The 24547-nt window shown below is 42.6% G+C and overlaps 1 protein-coding gene across 2 annotated transcripts in view; it reads right to left on the bottom strand.

Annotated features, from left to right (window-relative positions):
- PDE8B (phosphodiesterase 8B) overlaps window positions 1–24323 on the bottom strand; it is a 240900-nt gene extending 216577 nt beyond the window's left edge. For both annotated transcript variants that reach the window (XM_043592585.1, XM_043592592.1), the window contains exon 1: window positions 23570–24323. In XM_043592585.1, coding sequence (XP_043448520.1) covers window positions 23570–23923 — 354 coding nt within the window. In that variant the 5' untranslated portion in view covers window positions 23924–24323. The remainder of the gene's footprint in view (window positions 1–23569) is intronic.
- Window positions 24324–24547: the final 224 nt, after the last annotated feature.

Raw genomic sequence — 24547 nt, 5'->3', positions numbered from 1 at the left:
CCTTGCCCTAAGTCATTGTGAGGGGGGTCTTCACAGCTTAGCTTGTTTTGTTGGCTGCACTGCAATTTTCCATGCCATCAGCTGCATCTGCATTCGTATGAGCATGTAGAAAATGCATTCCAAAAAATTATTCCTGAATTTTGCATGAGCCACCATTTGGGAATTATCTTTACCACCATTCCCTCTAAATTAGTAAAACAAATATCAAGAACCAACACATACTGTGTGACTCATTGTGCCCAAACCAGAAAACTGGCCCCATATTCAATTCCAGTGCTTCCAATGATTTCATATTCACATTAAGCTTCTGAACCCAATCTAAACCTTAGTTTCTGAAATGTAAAAATGGTGAACTCTCAGTCGTTACTGTGAGATCTGAACCACATATGCTCAGGAGCACCTCCTATGGCAGCAAAAGAAAGTGCTGTGAAACTCCAAGTCTCTTGCCTTTCCTCCAGATCCTACCAACAGCTTCTCTTTGACTGCGTCAGGGCAACGACTCCAACAGGTAACATTGGGTTTTTTGGGTTTTTGGTTTTTAATATTTATTTTTTTAATTCACATCCGAGTTAGTTAGCATATAGTGCAACAATGATTTCAGGAGTAAATTCCTTAATGCTCCTGACCCATTTAGCCCATCCCCCCTCCCACAACCCTTCCAGTAACCCTCTGTTTGTTCTCCATATTTAATTAAGAACCTCTTCTGTTTTGTCCCCCTCCCTGTTTTTCTATTATTTTTTCTTCCCTTCCCTTGTGTTCATCTGTTCTGTGTCTTAAAGTCCCCATATGAGTGAAGTCACATGGTATTTCTTTGTCTTGCTCTGATTAACTTCACTTAGTATAATACCCTCTAGTTCCATCCATGTAGTTGCAAACGCCAAGATTTCATTCTTTTTGATTTGCGAGTAATACTCCATTGTATATATATACCACATCTTCTTTATCCATTCGTGCATCGATGGGCATTTGGGCTCTTTCCATACTTTGGCTATTGTAGATAGTGCTGCTATAAACATGGGGGTGCATGTGTCCCTTCGAAATAGCACACCTGTATCCCCTGGATAAATGCCTAGTAGTGCAATTGCTGGATCATAGGATAGTTCTATTTTTAATTTTTTACTGTTTTCCAGAGTGGCTGCACCAGCTTGCATTCCCACCAGCAGTGCAAAAGAGATGCTCTTTCTCCACATCCTCGCCAACATCTGTTGTTGCCTGAGTTGTTAATGTTAGCCATTCTGACAGGTGTGAGATGGCAACGTTGGGTTTTTTGTTCTGTTTTGTTTTAATGTGCAGGCTGGGGCCCTTCAGATTGTGATTCTAGAGCTCTGGGATAAGACTCCACAGGGAATTCTGGCATGTATGGGTCTATGGCTGTATATAGGAGGGTAAAGCCAGTGTGAGGAATCATGCCTGTGTGCTGCCTTCCTGAAGCAAAAGGCTGCAATGTAAATAAAAATGACTAGGAACATTAGCACAGTTATTCTGGGGGAGAGGGGGGTCCCCTGAATCTAGCACAGAACGAAGAACAAAATTCATGTCAGATTTCACCTATGGTATCCATTTAATTCTTAAAAACTCTGAGTTAGCCACCAGGGAAATGTAAATCAAAACCACAGTAAGATCCAACTTCACACCCACTTGAATGGCTATAATAAAAAAGACAGATAATGACAAGTGTTGGCAAGGATGTGGAGAAACAGGGACCCTCCTACACGTAGCAAAAATGTAAAATGATGCAGCTATAATGGAAAATAGTTCGGTGGTTCCTCAAAAAGTTAAACTTAGAGTTACCATATGACCAAGAAATTCTACTCCTAGTATAAACCCAAGAGAAATGAAAGCATATGTCCACACAAAACGTGCACAAGAAGGTTCACAGCAGTATTTTTCCTAATGGCCATAAAGGAAAGAACCCAAATGTCCATCGGTAGATAAATAAACCAACTGTGGTATACCCACACAATGAAATATTATTTGGCAATAAAGAGGGATAAAATGGTGATAAAACATGGATGAACCATAAAAACATTATGCTAAGTAAAAGAAGCCAGACACAAAAGACCACATATTGTATCAGTCTAGTTATATGAAATGTCCAGGATAAACAAATCTATGGACTCAGAAAGTCTATTAGTGGTTGTCAAATGCTAAGAAAGAAGGGAATTGGGACTGACTGCTGATAGGTATGGAGTTCCTTTGGGAGTAATGGAAATACTCTAGAATTACACCGTGGTGATAGCAGCACAACATAATAAATATACTAAAAGTTAATGAATTCTACACTTTAAAATGGTGATTTTTGTATTATGTGAATTATGTTTCAAAGAAAAAGTCAGTGACATGACACTTCATAGCAAGAGTTTTGTGGTAGGACTTGAACTCAGGGACCAGACTCCAAGATTCCAAGCACTAGACAGGACTGGGCAAGGGATTGCCACCTGTGGTCTTAGCTTACTGAAATTCTAACACCAACTTCTCTTTTATCAAACTGTTTGTAAGGAAAATGAATTCTGTATTTGATTCTATCTCCTATCACTGAGGCATATGGTTTGCCTAGAAAGTAAATTTACATAGTGACACTGATTAAATTGAGAACATAAACACTGTAAAGAATACTTTGAGTCAAGCTCTCCTGTACGCAGTCAATAAATTTACAAACCTACATACACACTACAGACCTCCTCCTTCCACCCTTTTTCTCCCTCTCCCCCATTCTCTTCCCTCTGATCCCGAACAAGGATGTTCTGCCAAAACTAAGCCAAAACCTGGGCATCACTCCAGATTGTTCCGTCTCCCACATCTGCCTCATCCCAGAATTCAAAGAACTTTGTGATTTAAAAACATAAAAATCGATCCCCTCTTCTCTATTGCCACTACTTTAACCCAGACCCTCTTCATCTCCCATCTGAATTATTGTAAAAACTACTGAAATGAATCTTCCACAATCTTCTTCGGTCAAGAAACCACAACTCTGATGACATCACATCCTGTTCAAAATCCTCCCCGTGATCCCCTTGGTAAAGTCCTCATTTTTTAGCCTAGCAAAGGAAATACCTCCAAATCAGACCCTTGCCTTACATTTTTGACTCTTTCACATGTCTTCCCCATCCCAGTTTACACTGAACTACTGGATGGTGGTCCTCAGACATCTTTTTCTATTTAACCTCCTCAGTGTCCACTGGCGTTGTTCCTCCTGCCTCCTTTCCCCTGCCATATACACACCAAGTTAATATTTATACATCCTTCAAGGAGGCTACACTTAGACAAAGCATTACTTGAGAAGCCATTTCCAAGGCAGGCTGAGTCAGATACTTTTCCTTCATGCCCCTATAGAACACTACCTCTTTCACACACTACAGAGCTATAGTAAACACCTGTATAACAAGCAGACTATAATACTGCCCCCAGCGATTCCTACCTCCTAGTATTCACACCTTTGTGTAATCCCTTTCTCTTAAGTATGGACTAGTAGCCTAGTGACTTGTGTCTAATCAACAGAATACAGCAAAGATGATAGGTTATCTTATCTGTAACTAGGCTACACAAGATTGTGACTACCGTGTTACTAGCAGACTGCCTCTCTTGTTGGCTTTGATGAAGCATGCTGCCATGTCTAGGAGGTCCATGTGGCAAGGAACTGAGAGTGACCTCTGGTCAACAGCCGTGAAAGAACTGAGGTCCTTGGTCTAAAACCCATTAAGGAATTTAATCCTTCCAACAACCATGCCACTAGGCTTAGAAGAGGACTCTTCTCCAGTCAAGTCTGCAGGTGAGACCTAGCCCTAGCCAACACATCGCAACCTTGTAAGAGACCTTGACGTAGACGTCCCAGATAGGCTATGTCTGGATTCCTGACTCATAGAAACTAAATACATGTGTGTATCTTAAACTACTACTTATTTGTGTGTCTCTCTAGACCTAACTAGAATATAAACTTCCATAGTGAAGGAGTTATCTTATTCATCTTTGTACTCCCAAGTCTAACACAGGTGTTTGATTTTCAGACCCTCAATAAGTATTTGTTGAACTGTTGAACTGAACCAGTCTATCCTAAAGTTTCTCTGTATTTGACGACCAACCTGCCCTAGTCTGACAGCAGCACCGGAGGGCTAACACAATGAACTGTGACCCAACCTTGAGTCTGCTTAACTGGGCCAGATAAACTGTAAACTGGGCTTAACTGTCTTCAATGACACACAGTGAAGCTACTCTGCCTTCAAGAGCATCTCTTTTGGACATGCATAGGCGTATATCCACTCTTTATAGCATTTTCTCCATCTTCCAGTTTCCAGCATGCACCGCCCCCCCAACACAATGTCTCTCATTCTTTCATATTTGCAAGCTCTCTCTGCTGCTTCCTATCTTTCTCCCCCTGCCCTACCCCAGCTTCACTGCACTTCCTCATTCACTCATATACAACAAGTGGAAAGCCAAGAAACCACATTGAGCACTGCTAGGTGATGAAGTTGATCTATCTGTATGAGGTAAAAAAAAAAAAAAAAAAGACCTGTTTATAAACAATATTAAACATGAGAAAGCACTTTAGGAAAAGTATCCCATAGATCAGACATGTGATTCTACCACAAAAATAGAATCATATTTTTAGAAGTTTTTTTTTTTGTTTTTTTTAAGTTTGAGAGAGACAGAGTGAGAGCAGGAGAGTGGCAGGGGATGGGTAGGGGAGAGAGAGAGAAAATATCCCAAGCAGACCCCACACTGCCAGCGCAGTGCCTGACATGGGGCTCAAACCCACAAAACTGTGAGATCATGGCCTTAGCAGAAATCAAGAGTGGGACAGTTAACCAAATGAGCCAACCAAGCCCCCTAGAATTGTTTTTTTTAAATACATAGGGGCACCTGGGTGCTTCAGTCAGTTAAGCATCTGGCTTCAGCTCAGGCCATGATCTCACAGTTTGTGAGTCCAAGCCCTGCACTGGGCTCTGCAATGGTAGTGTGGAGCCTGCTTGGGATTCACTCTCCCTCTGTCTCTCTGTGCCCCTTCCCCACTTCCACTCTCACAAAATAAACTTTGAAATTTTTTATTTTAAAAAATAACAAAATAAAACATGAACAATACACACCCAGGCATTAAATTTCTTAAAACAAAACAAAAAAATCCTTGGTTTTAGGTCTTAATGATTAAAATTAAGATGAAGAGTTTACTATGTTCTGAGTCCTTACAAAACCTCATGGAAATTCTTTAAAACAGTGACACCACGCCGCCTATGGCGTTCTGTGCATGCTAACGAGTTGATGATGGTGTCAGCGCACAGAACTTTGAGTATGCGAAGATGTAAAGACAAACTGTTTTCTGCCACGAAAAGGGAGAACTGCAGTTACCCACAGATGTTTACCACTACAGGGACCAATCTCCTCTAGGAAGCTGGTCTCTGAGAACTCACATCTCCAAGGAAACACAACTGGTGCTGTGTTAAAAGCAGAAAAGAGGGGTGCCTGGTGGCTCTGTTGGTTAAGTATCTGACTTTCGCCCAGGTCGTGATCTCACAGTTCATGGGTTCAAGCCCCACATGGGGCTCTGAGGCTGACAGCCTGCTTTGGATTCTGTGTCTCCCTCTCTCTCTGCCCCTCCCCTGCTTGCGCGGGTATGCACGCTCTCTCTCTCTCTCTCTCTGTCAAAAATAAACAAACATTAAAAAAAAAATTTTTTTAAAGCAGACAAGTTTTACTCACAGAGAAGCCTCTGACAGAGATACTAAACTTGAGCCTGAGAAACAACAGTGCCTGATGGCAGCTCGCTACGCGACGGGCAGAAGTTAATGATGTACCAGATTAGGTAAAATGGACTTTCTGAGGGGAAAAATTTCTCTCTTGTACTAAAAAACTTAGACTTTGTAATATAAAAATGATGTCAGCACAAGGCCATTCTCTGCAGCGACACTTATATAGCAAAAACTAATGGAAATAATCCAAAAACTATCAATAGGGGGCTGGTGGAATAAGCTAATGGAACATTATGCAGCTATAAAAAGGAATGAGGAGTATCTGCTAATTATGACGGAGTGATGGATCTCCAAGATAGATTAAGTGAAAAAAGAAAAATGTACAAAAGTAAATTGGTATGTTACCATTTATCTAAGAAAAGGAACACATAAACATATCTTTGTATGGAAGTAAAACAATGATATGAAAACTATACAAATTTTATGGGGCGCCTGGGTGGCTCAGTCAATTAGGTGTCCAAGTCTTGGTTTCGGCTCAGGTCATGATCTCACAGTTTGTGAGTTCAAGCCCCACATTGGGTTCCATGCTGACAGTGTGGAGCCTGCTTGGGATTTTCTGTCTCCTTCGTTCTGCCCCTCCTCTGCTCGCCCACTCACTCACTTACTCTGTCTCTCTCTCACTCACTCAAAATAAATAAACTTTAAGAAAATTTTAAGAAAACTATAAAAAATTTGAATATAGTTACCTACTTGTTGGAGGGCATAAAATTTAAGAGATGGGGTTTAATCTAAACATCTCTGAATATACCATATTATAAAAATTTTACTTTGTAACATGTAAGTAATATACTATTCTAACAACATTAAATTTAAAAACTTTTAAATTTAAAAAAAGACCAAATCAAAAGTAAAATGGAATAAATTAACTAACTGTTCATAACCATGAGTTAATCACTAACCATTCCACTGTTAGGACTGCTACATCAACAGGAACTGACTCAAGCAACTTACAAACACAATAATTTTCCTGGTTCATTCCAAGTAGAATATACTCTAATGTCAAAAATAACTGGGAAAAAATACTCAGCTGTTTTCGGTGATGATTCTGAGACTGCTGTGGGTGTATTAAGGACAGGACAAATGAGGAATTGCCCCGGTGTTGTTAAGAATCAGTATTTATGTCACGAGAAGAGGAAATGGAAATATAAGACTGATGAGGTTAAAGAAAAGTCTTGTGGTCCTAAATTTGAATTTGAAGTGTAAGTATAAACTTGTGGTGCATTTTGTCTCTAAAAAATCTTTTTTTCCTGGCCATGTCCACTTAAAAAGCCAAGAAACAATAACCAGTCCATTAGCAATGACCACGCCACTGCCCAGATCATGTCTCTAAATACCATCTTTCAATAAAAAGAATTAGGTTCTGAGAGAAAGTACTGATTCCAGATCAGGGAAAGAACACGATGAAACTGGAACATCTTGTCATACTATCAGCAAAATAACCTACCAAAGAGACCTAGGGGCCAACGTGGCTACTCCCAGAAGCCCAAGGTAGAACAACTGAGCCTAAGTAAGGACAACAACCACAACAGACTGGAACACATGTAATATTTATAAACTGGTAAGTTTATAACAATACTAAAAACATTACGGCAGGACGGTAAAAATCAAGTCACTATTTTAAAAGGTCATCAATAATAAAATAATCAAGCATTTATCCTACCTTTCCCATATGAACTGTACTGTAGGATAATCAAACAGTTGATGAAAAGGAATTTCTCTTGATAGAAGCATTCCAGAAGTATTGTAGGAAAAAAAAAATGAATGGTAGACTTTGGCAATCCCTAATGAATTAATAGATCCAGGCAACAATCATCAAACATCACAAAAACAAGGAGAACCTGGGGCGCCTGGGTGGCTCAGTCGGTTGGGCTTCTGACTTCGGCTCAGGTCATGATCTTGCGGTCCGTGAGTTCGAGCCCCCGCGTCGGGCTCTGTGCTGACAGCTCAGAGCCTGGAGCCTGTTTCGGATTCTGTGTCTCCCTCTCTCTCTGCCCCTCCCCCGTTCATGCTCTATCTCTCTCTGTCTCAAAAATAAATAAACGTTAAAAAAAATTTTAAAACAAAAAAACAAAAAAACAAGGAGAACCAGACATTATGTGCTTCCTGATGTAGGTACAGAGCATTACCTGTAAAGGAGTCTTGCCAAAATAAGTATGTTAATAAGCCTGAATCCTACCAAAATACCTCTAGAGCTAAGTACCAATATACAGGGAATATGAGGCCAGAAGAACACGGTACATGATACCACAGGAAGGTGATCAGCAAAATCGAGACTGTGGGAAACTCTGCTGGACAAATGACCCAGTATTTTCAACACATGAATTTTAAGATTAAAAAGAGAGAAAGGAGAACTTATAAATTCAAAGGTATTAAGAAACACATCAACCAGTGAGGGGATCTTATTCCAAAGATGATTCAAACAACAATTTTTAAGAAGACATTTATGAGATAATTAGAGTTTGAATACTGTCTTGGTATTCGATGATTTTTAGGTATGCTGCTAGTACAATGGTTAGTTTTTAAACAGTCCTAATCTCTTAAGGTTACATGCTGAAATAGTTACAGCTACAATAATATTTTAGATTCATTTAAAAATAATCCCAGAGTAGGGGGGAGAGTGGGTGGTGTAGATAAAAGAAAAGCCTTAATTTTCTAACTGTTAAAGCTGGGTAATATGTACATGAAGTTCCATTATACTATTCTATTTTTTTATACATTTGAACTTTTCCATAATAAAAAATGTTTAATGGCAAGTCTTCAAACATTAGTTTGTATATTGTTATCAATACTCGACAACACTTACTGAGAGTGATGTTCAAAGCAAACAGTAATGTTTATGTATGTGTGGGTATACACACACACACACATATGTAAATTATATCAACAATTCTAGGAGGCAGTTACTTTTATTATCGTCCGTAGACAAGGGAAAAAATTGAAAACAAAAGAAGTCACAGAACAAAGTGGTGCACACGAGATTATAACCTCGTTCCGTGTGCCCTCAGATGCCCAGTGTCCAGTGGGAAAAACAGAAACTACTGTACATATATTAAGCAGAGAAAAACCAATGTAGAGAACTGTTTACAAAGTGTTGGAAGGTGTGAAAGAGCTAAAAGAAGATGGAAGTGAGCTGGAGACACAGACGATCAAAGGGTAACATCCAGAGGAAAGAAACCCTGAGCTGGCACCCACAGTCCCACCCTCCTAGTCATCAGAGACGCTGGCACCATCATCGTTAAAGCTGGACCACTGCTACTTTGCAGGAGTCCCTGCTGACATAGCTTCCTTTCTCTCACTCTCATTTTCCTACCAGTACCTCCTACTTGCAGAATCTAAGAGGAGACCAGCTGGCAAGAGCATTTCAAAGAAGCAGTTTGTAGATTTCTAGCCCCACATAATACAAAGGAGGATATGGAAAAGCAGGTATGGAGCAGAGAACCAAGAGGCAAATAACCAACTACGGCGCAATACTCCTTGTCAAGTTACAATGTCAAATCGTAGTTGTTCAATTTAGAACTCTTATGTGAAGTTTTACTTTCTTCCTCCCTTCTGCCATTGTAATTCTATATTCCTCCACACAGTCGCTATTCTGTGCCTATTAACCACTTGAAATGCGCTAGTCTATATTGAGATGCACTGTAAGTGTAAAATACATTACAGATTTCAGAGACAATTACACACACACGTACACACATTCGCGAGAACTTAGAAGGTTTAAAAGGATTATACATGTGTTATACTTGCACCAAACGTTTTTTAAAAAAAAATTTAATGTTTATTTTGAAAGAGAAAGAGACCGCGAGCAGGAGAGGGGCAGAAAGAGAATCCCAAGCAGACTCTGTGCTGTCAACGCAGACCCCAACTGTGAGATCATGACCTGAGCAGACCAAAAGTCAGACGCTTAACCAACTGAGCCACCAAGGTGCCCCTGCACCAATCTTTGTGACGGTGCATTATTCCCAGCTTGTGAAGAGGACTTACACAGCTTCTCCAAGGTCGCAAACCTTGTGTGTAGAGCAGAGCTAGAACTCAAGCCTGGGCCAGTGAGCATCTTTCCCTAGCACCAGGTTGTCTCTTCATAACCACAAAACTTACACGAAAGGAGCTGCTACAATGGCTCCTCTCCCAAGTTCCATGACATCAGAGGCTTGTAGGACAAGGAACCGCAAGGCAGGCACTGAGACCTGTCTCTACCTCCAGATGCTCAGCAAGTCCTCATCTACACAGAATGTTTTCAAAATAAGGACATAACTTAATCAATTTAGCCAAAACTATTTCTTCAGGAAAAGTGCTCTATCAATTTGAATTCGCTCCCTCCAGTCAAAAATGGGCAATTTGGACACCCCAAATATAATCACTGTAACGAGTTAACACACATCAAATAAATGTGTGATCCATAGTGATTCATAATGATTCCAAGAAAGCAAACAAAGAAACGAGCAAAAAAAAAAAATCCTTGTCACCTTAGGAGAATGCTAGAGAATCAACTCATTATTTTGAAAACTGGAAATAAGAGGCAAGACTGACGCATTTAACCTGCCTTCCCTATAAAAACTGTATCCCAGGGAAACCAACTAGTTGGTGAGAAGTTTTTCTTCTTAGCGACACTGCAGCTAATAAGAAATGATAGAACAAGAATATCACCAGTTTACATCCCCTAATGAATGATGTAGGCAATGATCATTACTACTGGTTAGCATGACAACAAAAAGATCATGTGTCTCCTGCTGTGAAAACACAGTAAATACCACTGAAGAAGTATTCATGCCCCACTCCTACCCCCCAAAATTGAGCATAATGTGATCAAACCTCTAAATCTAATAACTACAGGTTTCTACCAAACACAGAAGGCACAAAAACACATTGGATGCGCTGCAAGCATGCAAAAAGTAAAATGTAAATGGGGGAAAATCCACAGGACATACAACCAAGGGTCCTCAACAAATTAATTACAAATATAAAGATAGAAGGATAGGAAACCTATAGATTAAGAGACTTGAGGGACATACCAATCATTTGTAATGGGTGAATTTTATTAGGATACCAACAAACTGTAAAAACAAGTAAAGCAAGTAGAAAAATTTACTGATATTAAGTAGTTGCTATAGACTGAATGTTAATGTCCCTGTCAAATTTTATGATGAAATCCAAACCCAGTGTGATGGTATTAGGAAGCAAAATTTTGGGGAGGTGCCTAAGTGTTGAGGGTGAAGCCCTCATGAATGCGATTACTGCCTTTACAAAAAAGATCCCAGAGAGTTCCTTCTCCACTCTGCCATGTGAGGTCACAGTAAGAAAATGTCTATTTATGAACCAGGAAGCCATTCCTCACCAGAAACGGAACCTGCTGGTGCCCTGATCTTGGACTTCACAACCTCCAGAACTCTGAGAAGTAAAGTTCTGTTGTCCATAACCACCCAGTCTATGGCATTTTTGTTACAGCAGCTCGAACTAAAACAGCAGTCATTCAATTTCTGGCGTATAATGGCTTTGTGGGTTGCTGGGTTTTTTCAAGAATTCTTTTAAGAATTTTTTTAAGAATTTAAGAATTAAAAGATATATGCAGAAATATTTGTAGATAACAAAAAAAAAGAGCACCTAAAAGAAACAAGACACACCCCTTTAGTGCCTTTGGAGGTGAACTAGCAGAATGAAAATAGGACAGTGTCAAAGCATCGCTCTGAGTCCCTCATGGGCCCTGCACCCCAGCTCTCTCCCTCACCTCCTCAGAACACCAACCATCAGGCAGGATAACCACTCCCTGAGGGAATGGCACAGGCTCTCCCTCGTCTGCTTCCTCACCCTCTAATTAAACCCGCTTCTCCCAAAAGACACATGTACAAAAGAAACACTAGTTCTAATTCAATTTTACGTTTCTATCACAACACTGTAAATATACTCCAGCTACATAATGGTCTACATACTTTTTTGGGTTAACCCAGAAACCTAAATGCCACATATAACATTGCTTCTATATGAAAATCCTTTCTCAATACCAACTAGATGGCTTACAAAGTATTTTTGTCATATAATCTGCATATAAATGTGAGGGTTGTCTTTTATGTTAAGCCAAAGTATTTCCAGATTTGTTTTTAAGTTTATTTATTTTAAGAGAGAGAGAGAGAGAGAGAGAGAGCGCGAGCGAGCACAGGCACATGAGTTGGGGGTGGGCAGAGAGGGGGACGGGGGGAGAGAGAGAGAATCACAAGCAGGCTCCATGCCCAACACAGATCCTGATTCTGGGTTTGATCCCATGACCGTTGAGACCATGACCTGACCTGATTTTTTTTTTTTTTTTTGATTCAAAGTTCTCACCTTTGACACAAGGAAGTGGTTCTAGCCGTTTGTTCCACCTTCTTCCCCCTTCTTGAAAATTTCCACAAAGATGAGGGGTGAATGTGCCTGCAACACTCCACCCTGCCAATGTCCTTAGGGAGGGCAGGATAATGCACCACACTCCCTTCCTTTCACCAGCTCCTCCGAAAGGGATGAAGGCTCCCTGACCACTCAGCCAGCCCTGACGTCTCACTGTAGTCTCATGGTCCTAAGGAGCCATATCACTGCAGAAAGGGGTGCTGGGCTTTGCAAAGCTCACCCAGGGCAACACTCGTGACTCAATAAATGGACAAAGAAGCCGACCACAGAGACAGAGGGGCCTGTGGGGATCCAATGTATATAGGGTCCCAGAACAGCTCGTACATTTGGGAGGAACAGGGCACGAAGCTTCATGCAAAGCCATCAGCCTCAGCCTCCTGCCCCAGCACCGCCTCCCAGAGCATTCACATGGTGGACTCCAATGCTTGCCCCACCACTGACAAAGCTGATTCTTTGCTCTGTTCTACCTTTATGTGGCTGCCACTGTTTTGGGAATCACTCTCTCAAGGGAACTCTGGGAAGGAGATATTATATCCAGAGTTTGTTATCAGATCGTGGGGGCAAAGAAAAACTTTCAGTTTCAGCTACGGCTCAGATCAAAACACTATTAAGGCTTCTGAAGCATCAACAGATGGGGCAGCTTTTGCTTTCATCACAGCCAGTTTCTAGGCCAAGATTGTCAATCGATTTTGTAAGCTAAAAATGAAGATGAGTCTCATATGGCCCCAAAACCACTCCTAAGTGTGGTTTGGGCTATTGGGTCATTACCAGCCTCCATAAACTGGTACTTTCCTTTCCATGTGGCCTTTGCTCTTACTTGAAGCTCCCTCAGCAGGAACTCGGACATGGACAAAAGCCCCACCGACTCTGAACTCATCACCTTCCAGGTCTACAACTTTAATGTTATTTGTGGATCTGATGTCAGAAAACAGCACTTTTCTTTTTATCCATGTTACCCTGCATGATAGGTTGCTAAAAAATCTCCCATGTGTCTTCCCGTAGAAATTCCCAACATTCGGGGTCTTCTTTCAGTTTTCTGACTCACACAGTCAAGCCGGTCCCAGTAGCTAATCATTACACCTTCCTCTCGGTCTTACATTTATAACATATTGGGTTTTTTTCAACAGTAGACCACAAATGACAGCACCTGAAATGCAGCAATATAAAAAGCAACAGAGCGTATGCAAAATGGCTTTAAGCCCAGTTTGTAGACTAAAGCTTTAGGTTATAGGTTTACGCCAAAAAATTCCACACAGAACCACCTCGAGATAACCCCAAGGCCTCGATCTTTGAAGGCAGAAGCTTTGTGCAGCTTCTGGATGCCATGGGAGCCAAACCCCAGCTTCCACCTTGGATTGGCAACATTCTACCATGCCGTCTCCTTTGGAAATTCAACAGATACAGATCAAACCCATGTCTGCAGCAGCAGTTTCCAAAGCTTCAGGATAACACATCTATATTTAAATCCAGTTAGTCACCTCAAATCAATCTACTTGTAAGTGGAATAAAACACAAATATGTGTCTCAAAAATGTCAAAATCTAAATAACCAAAATCTTGTTTTAATTACAAAACAGAAATCATAGCAACGGCAAGATTATTGGGAGCTAATATTTGTACGACACTTACAAAGTGCCAAGTACTATGTGCAGTTAAAAACAATGACAACATGGTCTGCCAAAGCTTCTCCAATTTTGTACACATTTTACACTCTCCACCCATCTCAAAACAACTACCAGTTCAAGCTAATAGAAGGGATGACAGTGGATGTGAAAAACCTCACCCACAAGGCCCCCCGACTACCACCCCCACCCAAGTAACTCCATAGACAGTTCTAGTAGCAGCCATGCTTACGCGAGCCTTCATGCTGGTATGGGAGACAGTAAAGTGCAGTAGTGGTTCTGAGTTGGATTCAAACAATCTTCACTCAAATTTCAGTTCTCACCTTGAGCAATTTATCCCCCTGCACAGTATCGCTTTCCTCTTTTGTAAAATGGTGGAGACAATTTTTAGCTCACAGTGTTTTTTAAGTAGATTAGGTGAAACAATGTTTACGAAGTGGTCTGTAAACAGCAAGGACTTTAACAACGCCTAATATTATTATATGCATTCTACATACCTTGTTGCAAAATGTACAAACCATACATGAAAATTTGAATTCTCTTGGAAATAAGAGACAACCATGAAGTATTCTTTCATTGATGGATTATCCAAAAGTAAAACAGTCTCTTGATTTTTATCACAGCAATCACAAGGCTCTCAACTACTTTTCTGTGAACTGTCCCTAAGGGGGCAGAAAGGAGATCAAAGAAGAGAATGGCAAATAGTAAAGCAACATAATCTTAAATAAAAGCTAGCTTTTATCCACGAGTGGGAGAAGAGAGAAAATGGAGAGGAAGCTATCAAGACCCAATTCTCAATACTCCAACTTGTTAAAAAGCAGTATTTTCCATCAGATGTTTTTATCAAAACATAACTACCCAGATTTCCACTGTATTACAGGTAATATTTATTTCTAAAAATGAACTCCTAAGCACATTTGAACATTTTCAAATGTGTTTGCAATACATGTATTCTTTATTGAAAATATCAGCTTGCAAACACATGGTGAAACTTGTTTATCAACTTTCTGAGGCAGGGAGCAGGAAAGTACAACCTGACCAAAAATGTAATAAACTGGCTAAACTGGGTTCCCATTTAGGGAACTTCAACCTTAGAGTACTTTCTCCCTCCACAGCCTCTTCCTGGGCTTTGAGATCAATGGGAGAGGGGACAGTGAGCCAAGAGGAGAGCAGAGACATTTCTATTAGAGACCAAACATTTGTATCCTCCAAAATCCCTATGTTGCAGCCCTAATCCTGATGGTATTTAGAAGTGGGACCTTTGGGAGGTAATGAGATGTAAAGGAGGTCATGAGGGTGGGGTTCTCATGATGGGATTAGTGTCCTGTGAGAAGAAGAAGAAACACCACAGCTTGCTTACTCTCTGGCATGTGATGACACAACAAGATGGTGGCCATCTGAAAGCCAGGAAGAAAACTCTCACAAGGCACAGAATCTGCCAGCACCTTGATCTTAACTTTCCAGCCTCCAGAACAGTGTGAAATGTCTGTTATTTAAGCTATCCTGTTGATGGTATTTTGTTATAGTAGCCAAAGCTAAGAAAGTGTCCAAGGAGAGCCAGGGCAGAGAATGAACAAGGAGGAGGACATGTTTTCAGCAATAACTTAGAGGTCTCCCAACAAGGTAAATGGACATATTTTAATATTAGTCATTACAAAGAAAACCAACATTAACTGACCATTTAAAAATGCCATTATTGGGGAGCCTGGGTGGCTCAGTCAGTTGAGGGTCCAACTTTTGATTTTGGCTCAGGTCAGGATCCCAAGGTCATGGGATCAAGCCCCGCAGTGGGGCTCAGCATGGAGCCTGCTTAACATTCCCTCCTTCCCTCCCTCCCTTTCTCCCCCCCACCCCCCGCCACCCTTTACCCTCTCTGCCCATCTTACCCATGTGTGTATGCGCTCTCTAAAAGATAAATAAATAAAAATAAAAAAGAGGGGTGCCTGGGTGCTCAGGTCATGATCTAACGGTTCGTGGGTTCAAGCCCTGTATTGGGCTCTGTGCTGTAGGTACAGAGCCTGCTTGGGATTCTGTGTCTCCCCTTCTCTCTGCCTACCCCCACCCCTGCCCCCACCCCTCTCTCAAAAATAAATAAGTAAACTTAAAAAAATAAAAGAAGAAAATGAGAATAAGGAAAAGAAAGTATCTTCTGATCTTTAAAAAAATAAATAAAACTAAAATAAAAATGCTATTCTTTCAGAAAATTGTCAAAATTGCCCAACCTAATTTGAGCTTACTAGGGCACCTGTAATGATGTCGAATATCTTCTAACATTTGTTACAGACGGCCTTCTTGGTATGACCAGGATATTCTCTATCCTACTCTGGAAAAATCAGCGGGCTCCCTTGCCCTCTGTTTTCCAAGTGTGTTTGGACAAAAATGTCACTGGCTGGAGAACAACAGCATGAAGGTATGTACTCCTTTGACTCCCCATGCCAGGCCCAGGCCTCTACTCACTGCATTCCTCCTTTTTTTTTTTTTTTTTTTTAATTTTTTTTTTAATTTTTTTTTTCAATGTTTATTTATTTTTGGGACAGAGAGAGACAGAGCATGAACGGGGGAGGGGCGGAGAGAGAGGGAGACACAGAATTGGAAACAGGCTCCAGGCTCTGAGCCATCAGCCCAGAGCCCGACACGGGGCTGGAACTCATGGATGGCGAGATCGTGACCTGGCTGAAGTCGGACGCTTAACCGACTGCGCCACCCAGGCGCCCCATCACTGCATTCCTCCTTAAGACCACACCTTCTGGAGGCTTCCCTGTCCAGTAGGTTTGAGTTCTCAAGTTCCCATAATCATTCCCTCCTGTTAACTCTTCCAGGTGTTAACAGTACCCTCTTCTTCTAGCCTTAAAGGGCTTCCACATAATTTGTTGATTTCCTTTCATCCTGAAGACACATCTGATATAGTCTCTTCATTACATTAGTTTCAATTAAATCCTTGTGTATATGCAATCTGTTTCCTGCCCAAATGGCTTGGGTGGCTAGTCTTGCCTCACCTAGGTACAGGGTTTAATCATAGTCCTCTGACTGGTCACTGGCATCTCCTGTCGGTCCTAAGCTCTTTACACTTAGCAGGGGACCTCAAACAGAACCGAAAGTAAACACCTTCTGTTCCCCAATCCGAAGTCTCAACCTAACTTCACAGCAGTCGCCTTTACTGAGCTTCTAAATTCCAGATTTGACTTGTCCATCTAGCCCTGAAAGGCTCACCTGCTCCTCCACACTCTGGACTCTGTCTTCCCACCTGGTTCTATAGGGCTCACTCCCTTCTTCCGATTCTAATTCTTAACAACCCAGTTAAGAAATGGGCAAAAGACACGAACAGACACTTTTCAAAGAAGACATCCAGATGGCTAACAGACACATGAAAGGATGCTCAACATCACCCCTCACCAACCTGGTACCATAGGGTCTGTTCTGCCCTCACCAGCATGTCCCATCCTGCTTTAGCCCAAGTCCTGACTGGTGGTCAACAGGGTGTGGTTTCTATAGACAAGTATCACCTATCAAAGTCAGCATCTTACACTACATTACACTTCCTGGTTAGAAGACTTACTAACAAAGTCAAAAGGAGAATCACCTGATATTTCTTAAAATTTAGTGTAACTACAGAGGAAGGCAGTGAAAATTAGGAAAGTTTGCTCACTGACTATAATTAACACATTGGAAGAAAGGAGGGGGGACTAAATTGTGATGAGATGAACTATGGCAGAAAAGAAATTTGAGTTTTACTAAATCAATTTGCAAAACTCATTTGGGCTTACTAAACTTTATGCTCCATTTAATAAGGAAAAACTGGTGAAAAGGACTAGCAAGGACTCCAAAAGCTGAGAACTGAATTTGAGCCTGGATCATACCATGTCAACACATCTTAAACTCCCCCTTGCCTTGCAATTTCCCATCATGCAGGACATGGCCCAAGCAGGGCAGAGACACGCAAGTGGCTATGATGGCAAAGCAAGATATAAGGACTTGCAAACCCCAGTGGATCCTGAGGAGAAGTCAAACCTCAAGAAACCAGAGTGGGACTACATGATCTAACACTCTCCCCATTTAGAGACTTTACAGCCAACCCTGGAGGCTCTGAGTCCGACTTCATAAATGGGTATGAGAAGCTGCCCATACAGAAGCAAACTACAATGAAGGCGGGGTTTATGACTAATATCCCAAATACATGCAGTACTAGCCACTCTGCTAGAGGTAGCCCCACATAATGTCAAAAGTCAATTCATTTAAAAGCACTGGTTCTCAAAGTGTGGTTCCCAGATCAGCAACACCAACATATCCTCAAAGCTTGTTTAAACTCCCAGTTCTCCCCACAACTATATGGTCAACTCATCTACAAAGCAGGCAAGAATATCCAATGGAAAAAAGACAGTCTCTTCAACAAAAAGGTGTTGGGAAAAATAGATGGTGACATGCAGAAAAATGAAACTAGACCACTTTCTTACACCATACACAAAAATAAATTCAAAATGGATGAAAGATCTAAATATGAGGCAGGAAACCATCAAAATCCTACAGGAGAAAACAAGGGGCAACCTCTCTGACCTTGGCTTCAGCAATTTCTTACTAGACACATCCCCAAATGCAAGGGAAACAAAAGCAAACCTAAAATATTAGGACCTCATCAAGATGAAAAGCTTATGCACAGTGAAGAAAACAATGAACAAAATAAGGTAGCCTACAGAATGGGAGAATATATTTGCAATGACATATTTGATGAAGAGTTAGTATCCAAAATCTATAAAGAACGTAACTCAACACCCCTCAAAATAAACAACCCAGTTAAGAAATGGCCAAAACACATGAATAGACATTTTTCCAAAGAAGACAACCAGGTAGCTAACAGACACATGAAAAGATGCTCAACATTCACTCATCATCAAAGAAATGCAAATCAAAACCACAATGAGATACCACCTCCCACCCATCAGCATGGCTAAAATTAATAACACAAGAAACAACAGGTGTTGGTGAGGATGCAGAGAAAGGGGAACCTTCTTGCACTGTTGGTGGGAAGGCAAACTGGGGCAGCCACTCTGGAGAACAGTACGGAGGTTCCTCAAAAAGTTAAAAAGAGGGGCGCCTGGGTGGCGCAGTCGGTTAAGCGTCCGACTTCAGCCAGGTCACGATCTCGCGGTCCATGAGTTTGAGCCCCGCGTCAGGCTCTGGGCTGATGGCTCAGAGCCTGGAGCCTGTTTCCGATTCTGTGTCTCCCTCTCTCTCTGCCCCTCCCCCGTTCATGCTCTGTCTCTCTCTGTCCCAAAAATAAATAAACGTTGAAAAAAAAAATTTTTTTTTAAAAATAAAAATAAAAATAAATAAATAAATAAAAAGTTAAAAAGAACTACCCAACAATCCAGCATTTGCACTATTAGGAATTTACCACGATTTCATATATTGAAAAAAAAATTTAAAAATTTAAAAATTTAAAAAAAGGAATTTACCACAGGATACAAAAATACAGATTCAAGGGGTACATGCACCCCACTGTTTACAGCAGCATTATCAACAACAGCTAAACTATGTAAAGAGCCCAAAGGTCCACTGACTAATAAATGGATAAAGAAGATGTGGGGGGCACACACAACCACACACACACACACACACACACACACACAGCAGAATATTACTCAACCATCAAAAAGAATGAAATCTTGTAATTTGCAATGATGTGGATGGAGCTAGAACGTATGCTAAGCAAAAGAAGTCAATCAGAGAAAGACAAATACCATGATTTCACTCATATGTGCAATTTAAGAAACAAATCAGATGAACACATGCGAAGGGAGGTCGGAGAGAAGAGAGGAAATAAACCACAAGAGACTCTTAATGATAGAGAACAAACTGAGGGTTGATGGAGGGAGGTGGGTGGAGGGATGGCCTAGATGGGTGATGGTATTAAGAAAGGCACCTGTTGGGATGAGCACTGGGTGTTATAAGTGATGAAGCACTGATTCTACTCATAAAACCACTATTTCACTGTATGTTAACTACAATTTAAATTTAAAAAAATCCAAATTGTCAGGGCTTACCCAAGGCCTAGTAAATCAGAAACTCTGGGAATGGGGCCAACCAATCCACATTTTAACAAGCCTTCCAGGTGATTCTGATATACACTAAAGAATACTTAGAGAACAAAAATGACTTTTTCAAAATGGTTTATCCCTCCCCCAAATAACTACCAAAATTATTAGTTTTTATTAATTATCATAAGGTCAGAAAAATATTTTTCCTTTTTTATATACAATCAATTTGAGTTTGCCCTCACTGATTCAGAAAGCCATGGGATGGATAACATAGAAGTCGTTAGTGACTCAGGCGCACCCTCTTAAAAGAATCTGCGTTAGGCTCTGCTTACCAAAGTTCACGGATATTCACTGAATCCCCGGCATCTACAACGGAGTACGGCACCAACACTGGCTGAGTGAATAAATGAGCATGATGAATAGAGGAAAAAAAGGGAGTTGGTGATGCTGCCTATCAACACAGAATCATTTGGAAACTAACAAGGTCCTGCGCCTGATCCACAATAGTTAACCCACCCGGAGACAGCTGCAAGTTGACTATACTGTCAAGGCAGACAGTTGTAACTGGCTGCTTCGTCCTGCCTGCCTCCCAGCTGCAGCAGCTGGTATGAGAAAAGAAGACTTACAAGAACCACCTGATCTTCTCAGAGACAGGTTCGACCATCTCCTCAGGAATTCCGAACAAGCATTAGACAACTGGTACAGTATGAGGAGCGGGCATTCTGCAGCCGTCTCCTGCTGGAGTACTATTTTTAAAAAGGCAAACCAGAGGGAGACAAATTACACGGAAGTTGCATTTTTACAGCAATTGGGAGACAAATCTAACTTCTTACCAGAAATGGAAACCCATATGATATCATTGTACTGCATAATGAATTATTAATGCTTGTAATTTTTTTAATAAATTAGGTATTCAGGAAGGTTCCTGTTGACATCATGTTTGACATCATAATGCTCCATCATTCTAAAAGCTTAATGAGATGAATTATTGCTAGAAAAGGGAGAGAGAGAGATCAAGCACACATTTTTGCACTCTGGGGAATAGACCAGAGACCAAGCAGATAATGAGAATATGGTTTGGAACTGATGTACAAAGAGGAAATTAAAAAAAAATAAAATAAACTATGACAACCCACTACCACTGTAAATAGGACCAAATGGCAAAGACTTTATTTTTCCACCTGAGCATTTAGGGAAAGGGGGAGGGGAGGCATGACGAGCAACTATCTCAAACTGTTAAGGCAGAAGAATTCTTATTCTAAAAAAAAAATGGAAGTAAAGTTTTTATAAAATTAACTCATCCACAAGAGTATGGAACATGTGAATATTGGAAAAGATAATACTACATTGAGTCACAAGTCCCAAAAGAATACTACTAAATATACTAAAGCAAGTCTGTGATAATAATTCTTTATGATTTGTGTAAAATAGTAACTCTGGTCTCAAATTTAATTTCAAATATATAGTTTCTGAGATCTACACATGCAACTTAGCATTGAATTACTGAACCAGCAGTTTCATTCCCAGCATTCTTAGTAAAGGGTTGGACTTAATTAAGCTGTTATTTGGAAATCCTGTTGATAAAGCAATGTGAGTTAAATTCTATTCAGGTCAAGCCTTTAACACTTCAGTCAAGCAGCAATGATATTTCTACAAGTTTATACTAGCTGCTAATAATTGGGACTCATTTTCCCTCCAGTTTTTACTCCATTTGCTAAGGAGCCTCTTGAGGGAAGTATTAAAACTTGGAGAGTGAATTCATTCATGATTCTTTCAATAAACAAACATGGAATAGCTAAAGTTGCCAGGTAGTAAATTGGGATTCTTGCTACTCTAAAAGGCAAAAATATACATTTTCGCTTACACAACCAAAAAATGATCACAGAGTTCATAAGTTGTCACCAGTCTGAACTACTTCATATCTTCGAATTTCCTGTTCAATGAGAAATCAAAAGCTATTAATTTTTTCTTTTAATGTTTATTTATTTTCGACAGAGACACACAGAACGCAAGCAGGGGAGGGGCAGAGACAGGAGGAAACACAGAATCCAAAATAGGCTCCAGGTTCTGAGTTGTCAGTACAGAGTACAGCGCCGGGCTCGAACCCGCAAACCGTGAGATCACGACCTGAGTCAGTCGAAAGCCCAACTGACTGAGCCACCCAGGCACCCCAAAAGGCTATTTTTTTAAATAATATCCCTATTTAATTATTTCACCAAATATAACATTTTAATCCCATTACATTGCTAATGCCCTCCCCCCACCCCGTGAACCAGTGGGCGGAGGGAGGGAAGCTTAACAAAAGAAAAATATAGTGTTCAGCACGTGCCTCTATAACAAATATTCAACTGATAAGTTGTACTGTCATGAATCCAGGTCTCCAGTCTTTGGATATTCTGTCATCATACAGTTAATATTCAAGAGCTAGAAGAAAAAGCTTATACCTGGTACACCATAGGTACTCAATAAACGGCATTTTCATTATTGTAATTATCATATTATGTGACTATTACCAGAGAAATACCACAACTATAAATAAATCTGGTTAAGCTTCGTGTTCAAAATCAGATGCTGTTACGTTAAGTTCACTAAAAGAAGCTTTTGGTCTCCCAGACTGAAACCCTACATGGCACTCTTCACCCTTCCACTGAAGGCTGGCTTTATCCAATCAAGACTAGGAGCCTACTCACACTAGGCCAACTGTTGAACAACTTCTCAAGTGTCAAACATACAATTGTGTCTTTCTCAAATAATCCTTGCAACGGTTCCTAGTAATCAATTGCCCATGTAAAAGCTGCGATTCTAAGTAACATGACCAGTCATAGAGATGTATTTTTTTTCCTTTGCACAACGGGATGTGTCATTGTCATTCTGTTTGCTACAATGATAAAAGGCCCAGTGGCCAGATTTACACAATTAAAACCCTCTTGAATTTAACAGTATTTTGAGAACAGGTGGGCCAATTAAAACAATCGCTTTTCTTCTGTCATTAAAGAAATTGCTAGTGACTGCTTTAATCATTTAAACAATTTTTTCCACTTCCTCAAAATTCCACTCTCCTGTTAGATGAAATGCATGTTCAGAATCTTCGTCTTCAGACAGCTGCACTGCGCTGGAAGCCACTTCCCCTCACTGTAGCTCAGCTGACCCTCCAAACTCACAGCCAGGTTCACCCAATTATGTCCAGGATGCAGCCATCCCCAAGAAGTGACAAAGAACAGGTCTCACTCTAGTGTCCTTCCTCTAGTCCCTTCCTATGTCTCTCCACAAAACACAAACACCCTTATTCATTCACAAATCCCCACACTCGATCCCTGTGGCTAAGACTCCGTGCAGCTTGGCTGGCCTTCCCAGGTGAAACGCTGAATACGAGGCACTATCGTATCCTTGCACCGGGGCTGCACCATTCACCTGCAGGGCAGACAAATCCAGCCCCGTGCTCAGATTTCATTCAGTCAGACTCGCCACCCAATGCTCTCAATGATATCCACCCCACCTCCTGAGTTAACGGAGCCACAGCCTTCCGGCCCTCAATGAGAAATCGGCCAACCCACCAGCTTCCCACCGCGCTCTCTTCTCCACCCGGTCCCCCAGAACCAGCTCCCAGGACCCCTCCAGGGGTCTCTTCTGCTCACATTTCCCAGGCCCCCACCGCTCCCACACATTTAAAGTAAACTCCTCCTTAGTGACAACCTCCCAAACCAACCGCGTCACGGCCACTCAACTCCGCCGGAGCCCCCTACTCGTGCTAGCCCCGCCCGGACGGGGCGGGCGGCCCCCCACCAGCCTGAGCCGTTTACCTTGACGCTGGTGTAGCTGGTCTGGGTCTCGGCCTCCGCGCTGCTGCAGCAGTGGCGCCTCCGGCCCCTGCAGGTGGTCGTGGCGGGGGCTGCGGAGCCAGCGCTGCTGCTGCCGCTGCTGCCGCCGCTGCCCAGCTCAGTGCGGGCTCTGCGGACGCGGGCGGCCCCGGGGGGTCCAGACGCGCGGCTCCGGGGAATAACGTCGGCGGCGTCGGTCTGGACGAAGAGGCCGTGCAGGGGGGCGGCGGGGCCCTGCGACACGCTGGTGGTCTGGCGGGGCGAGTTGGACTCGTCAGAGTCCCGGCAGTAGATCACGCCGCTCTGCGAGACGTGGATGCTGGGGGCACAGCCCATCCCTCGGCCGGGCTTCCCCGCGCGCCCGCCCGCGCCCCTGGCCGCCGGGACCCAGGGCACCCACGGCCACCTGCAGTGAGGGGGCGGGCGCCTCGGCGGCTGAGGAGGCACCCGAACTGCGCGCCCCCCGACCTGCCTGGCCGCCCCTCCGTCGGACTCGCCGCGGCGGCCCCCGCCGAGCCTCCGGGGGCTGCGCGCGTCACCCCAACTTTCCCTTCTGGGCCATCTTCCTCCCCGAGCAGGAGAGCGCGCACACACAGCGCCCCGCGCGCACCGGCGGCCGCCACCCTCCCTGCCGCGGCGCCCCAAACACGCTCCTCTCGCCTACGGCTTCCCCTCCTCCCTCTGCTCCTCCGGCGCCGCCGCCCAGCTGGACCGCGCCGGGCTCCTGCGCCCGCGGCCCCTGGGCCAGGGCGCCCGCCCGCCTGCACCTTCTTTACCCACTTTCGGTCCGCGCCCGTCCCCCTCCCTCCCTCCCTCGCTTCCACCCTCCTTCCTCTCCGGGTGCCCCCGCTCCGCAGCCGCCGCCGCTCCGGCCCCACTGCGCCCCTCGGCCCCGCCCGACGCTCCCGGAGCTCTCCCCGGCTGGGCGAGCGTGCCCGCCGCCCCGCTCGGCCCACGGGG

This window comes from Prionailurus bengalensis, chromosome A1 (assembly GCF_016509475.1).
Source record: "Prionailurus bengalensis isolate Pbe53 chromosome A1, Fcat_Pben_1.1_paternal_pri, whole genome shotgun sequence".
Lineage (NCBI taxonomy): Eukaryota > Metazoa > Chordata > Mammalia > Carnivora > Felidae > Prionailurus > Prionailurus bengalensis.
The sequence above is the reverse complement of the archived record's forward strand: the minus strand, read 5'-3'. Positions and strand labels throughout refer to the sequence as shown.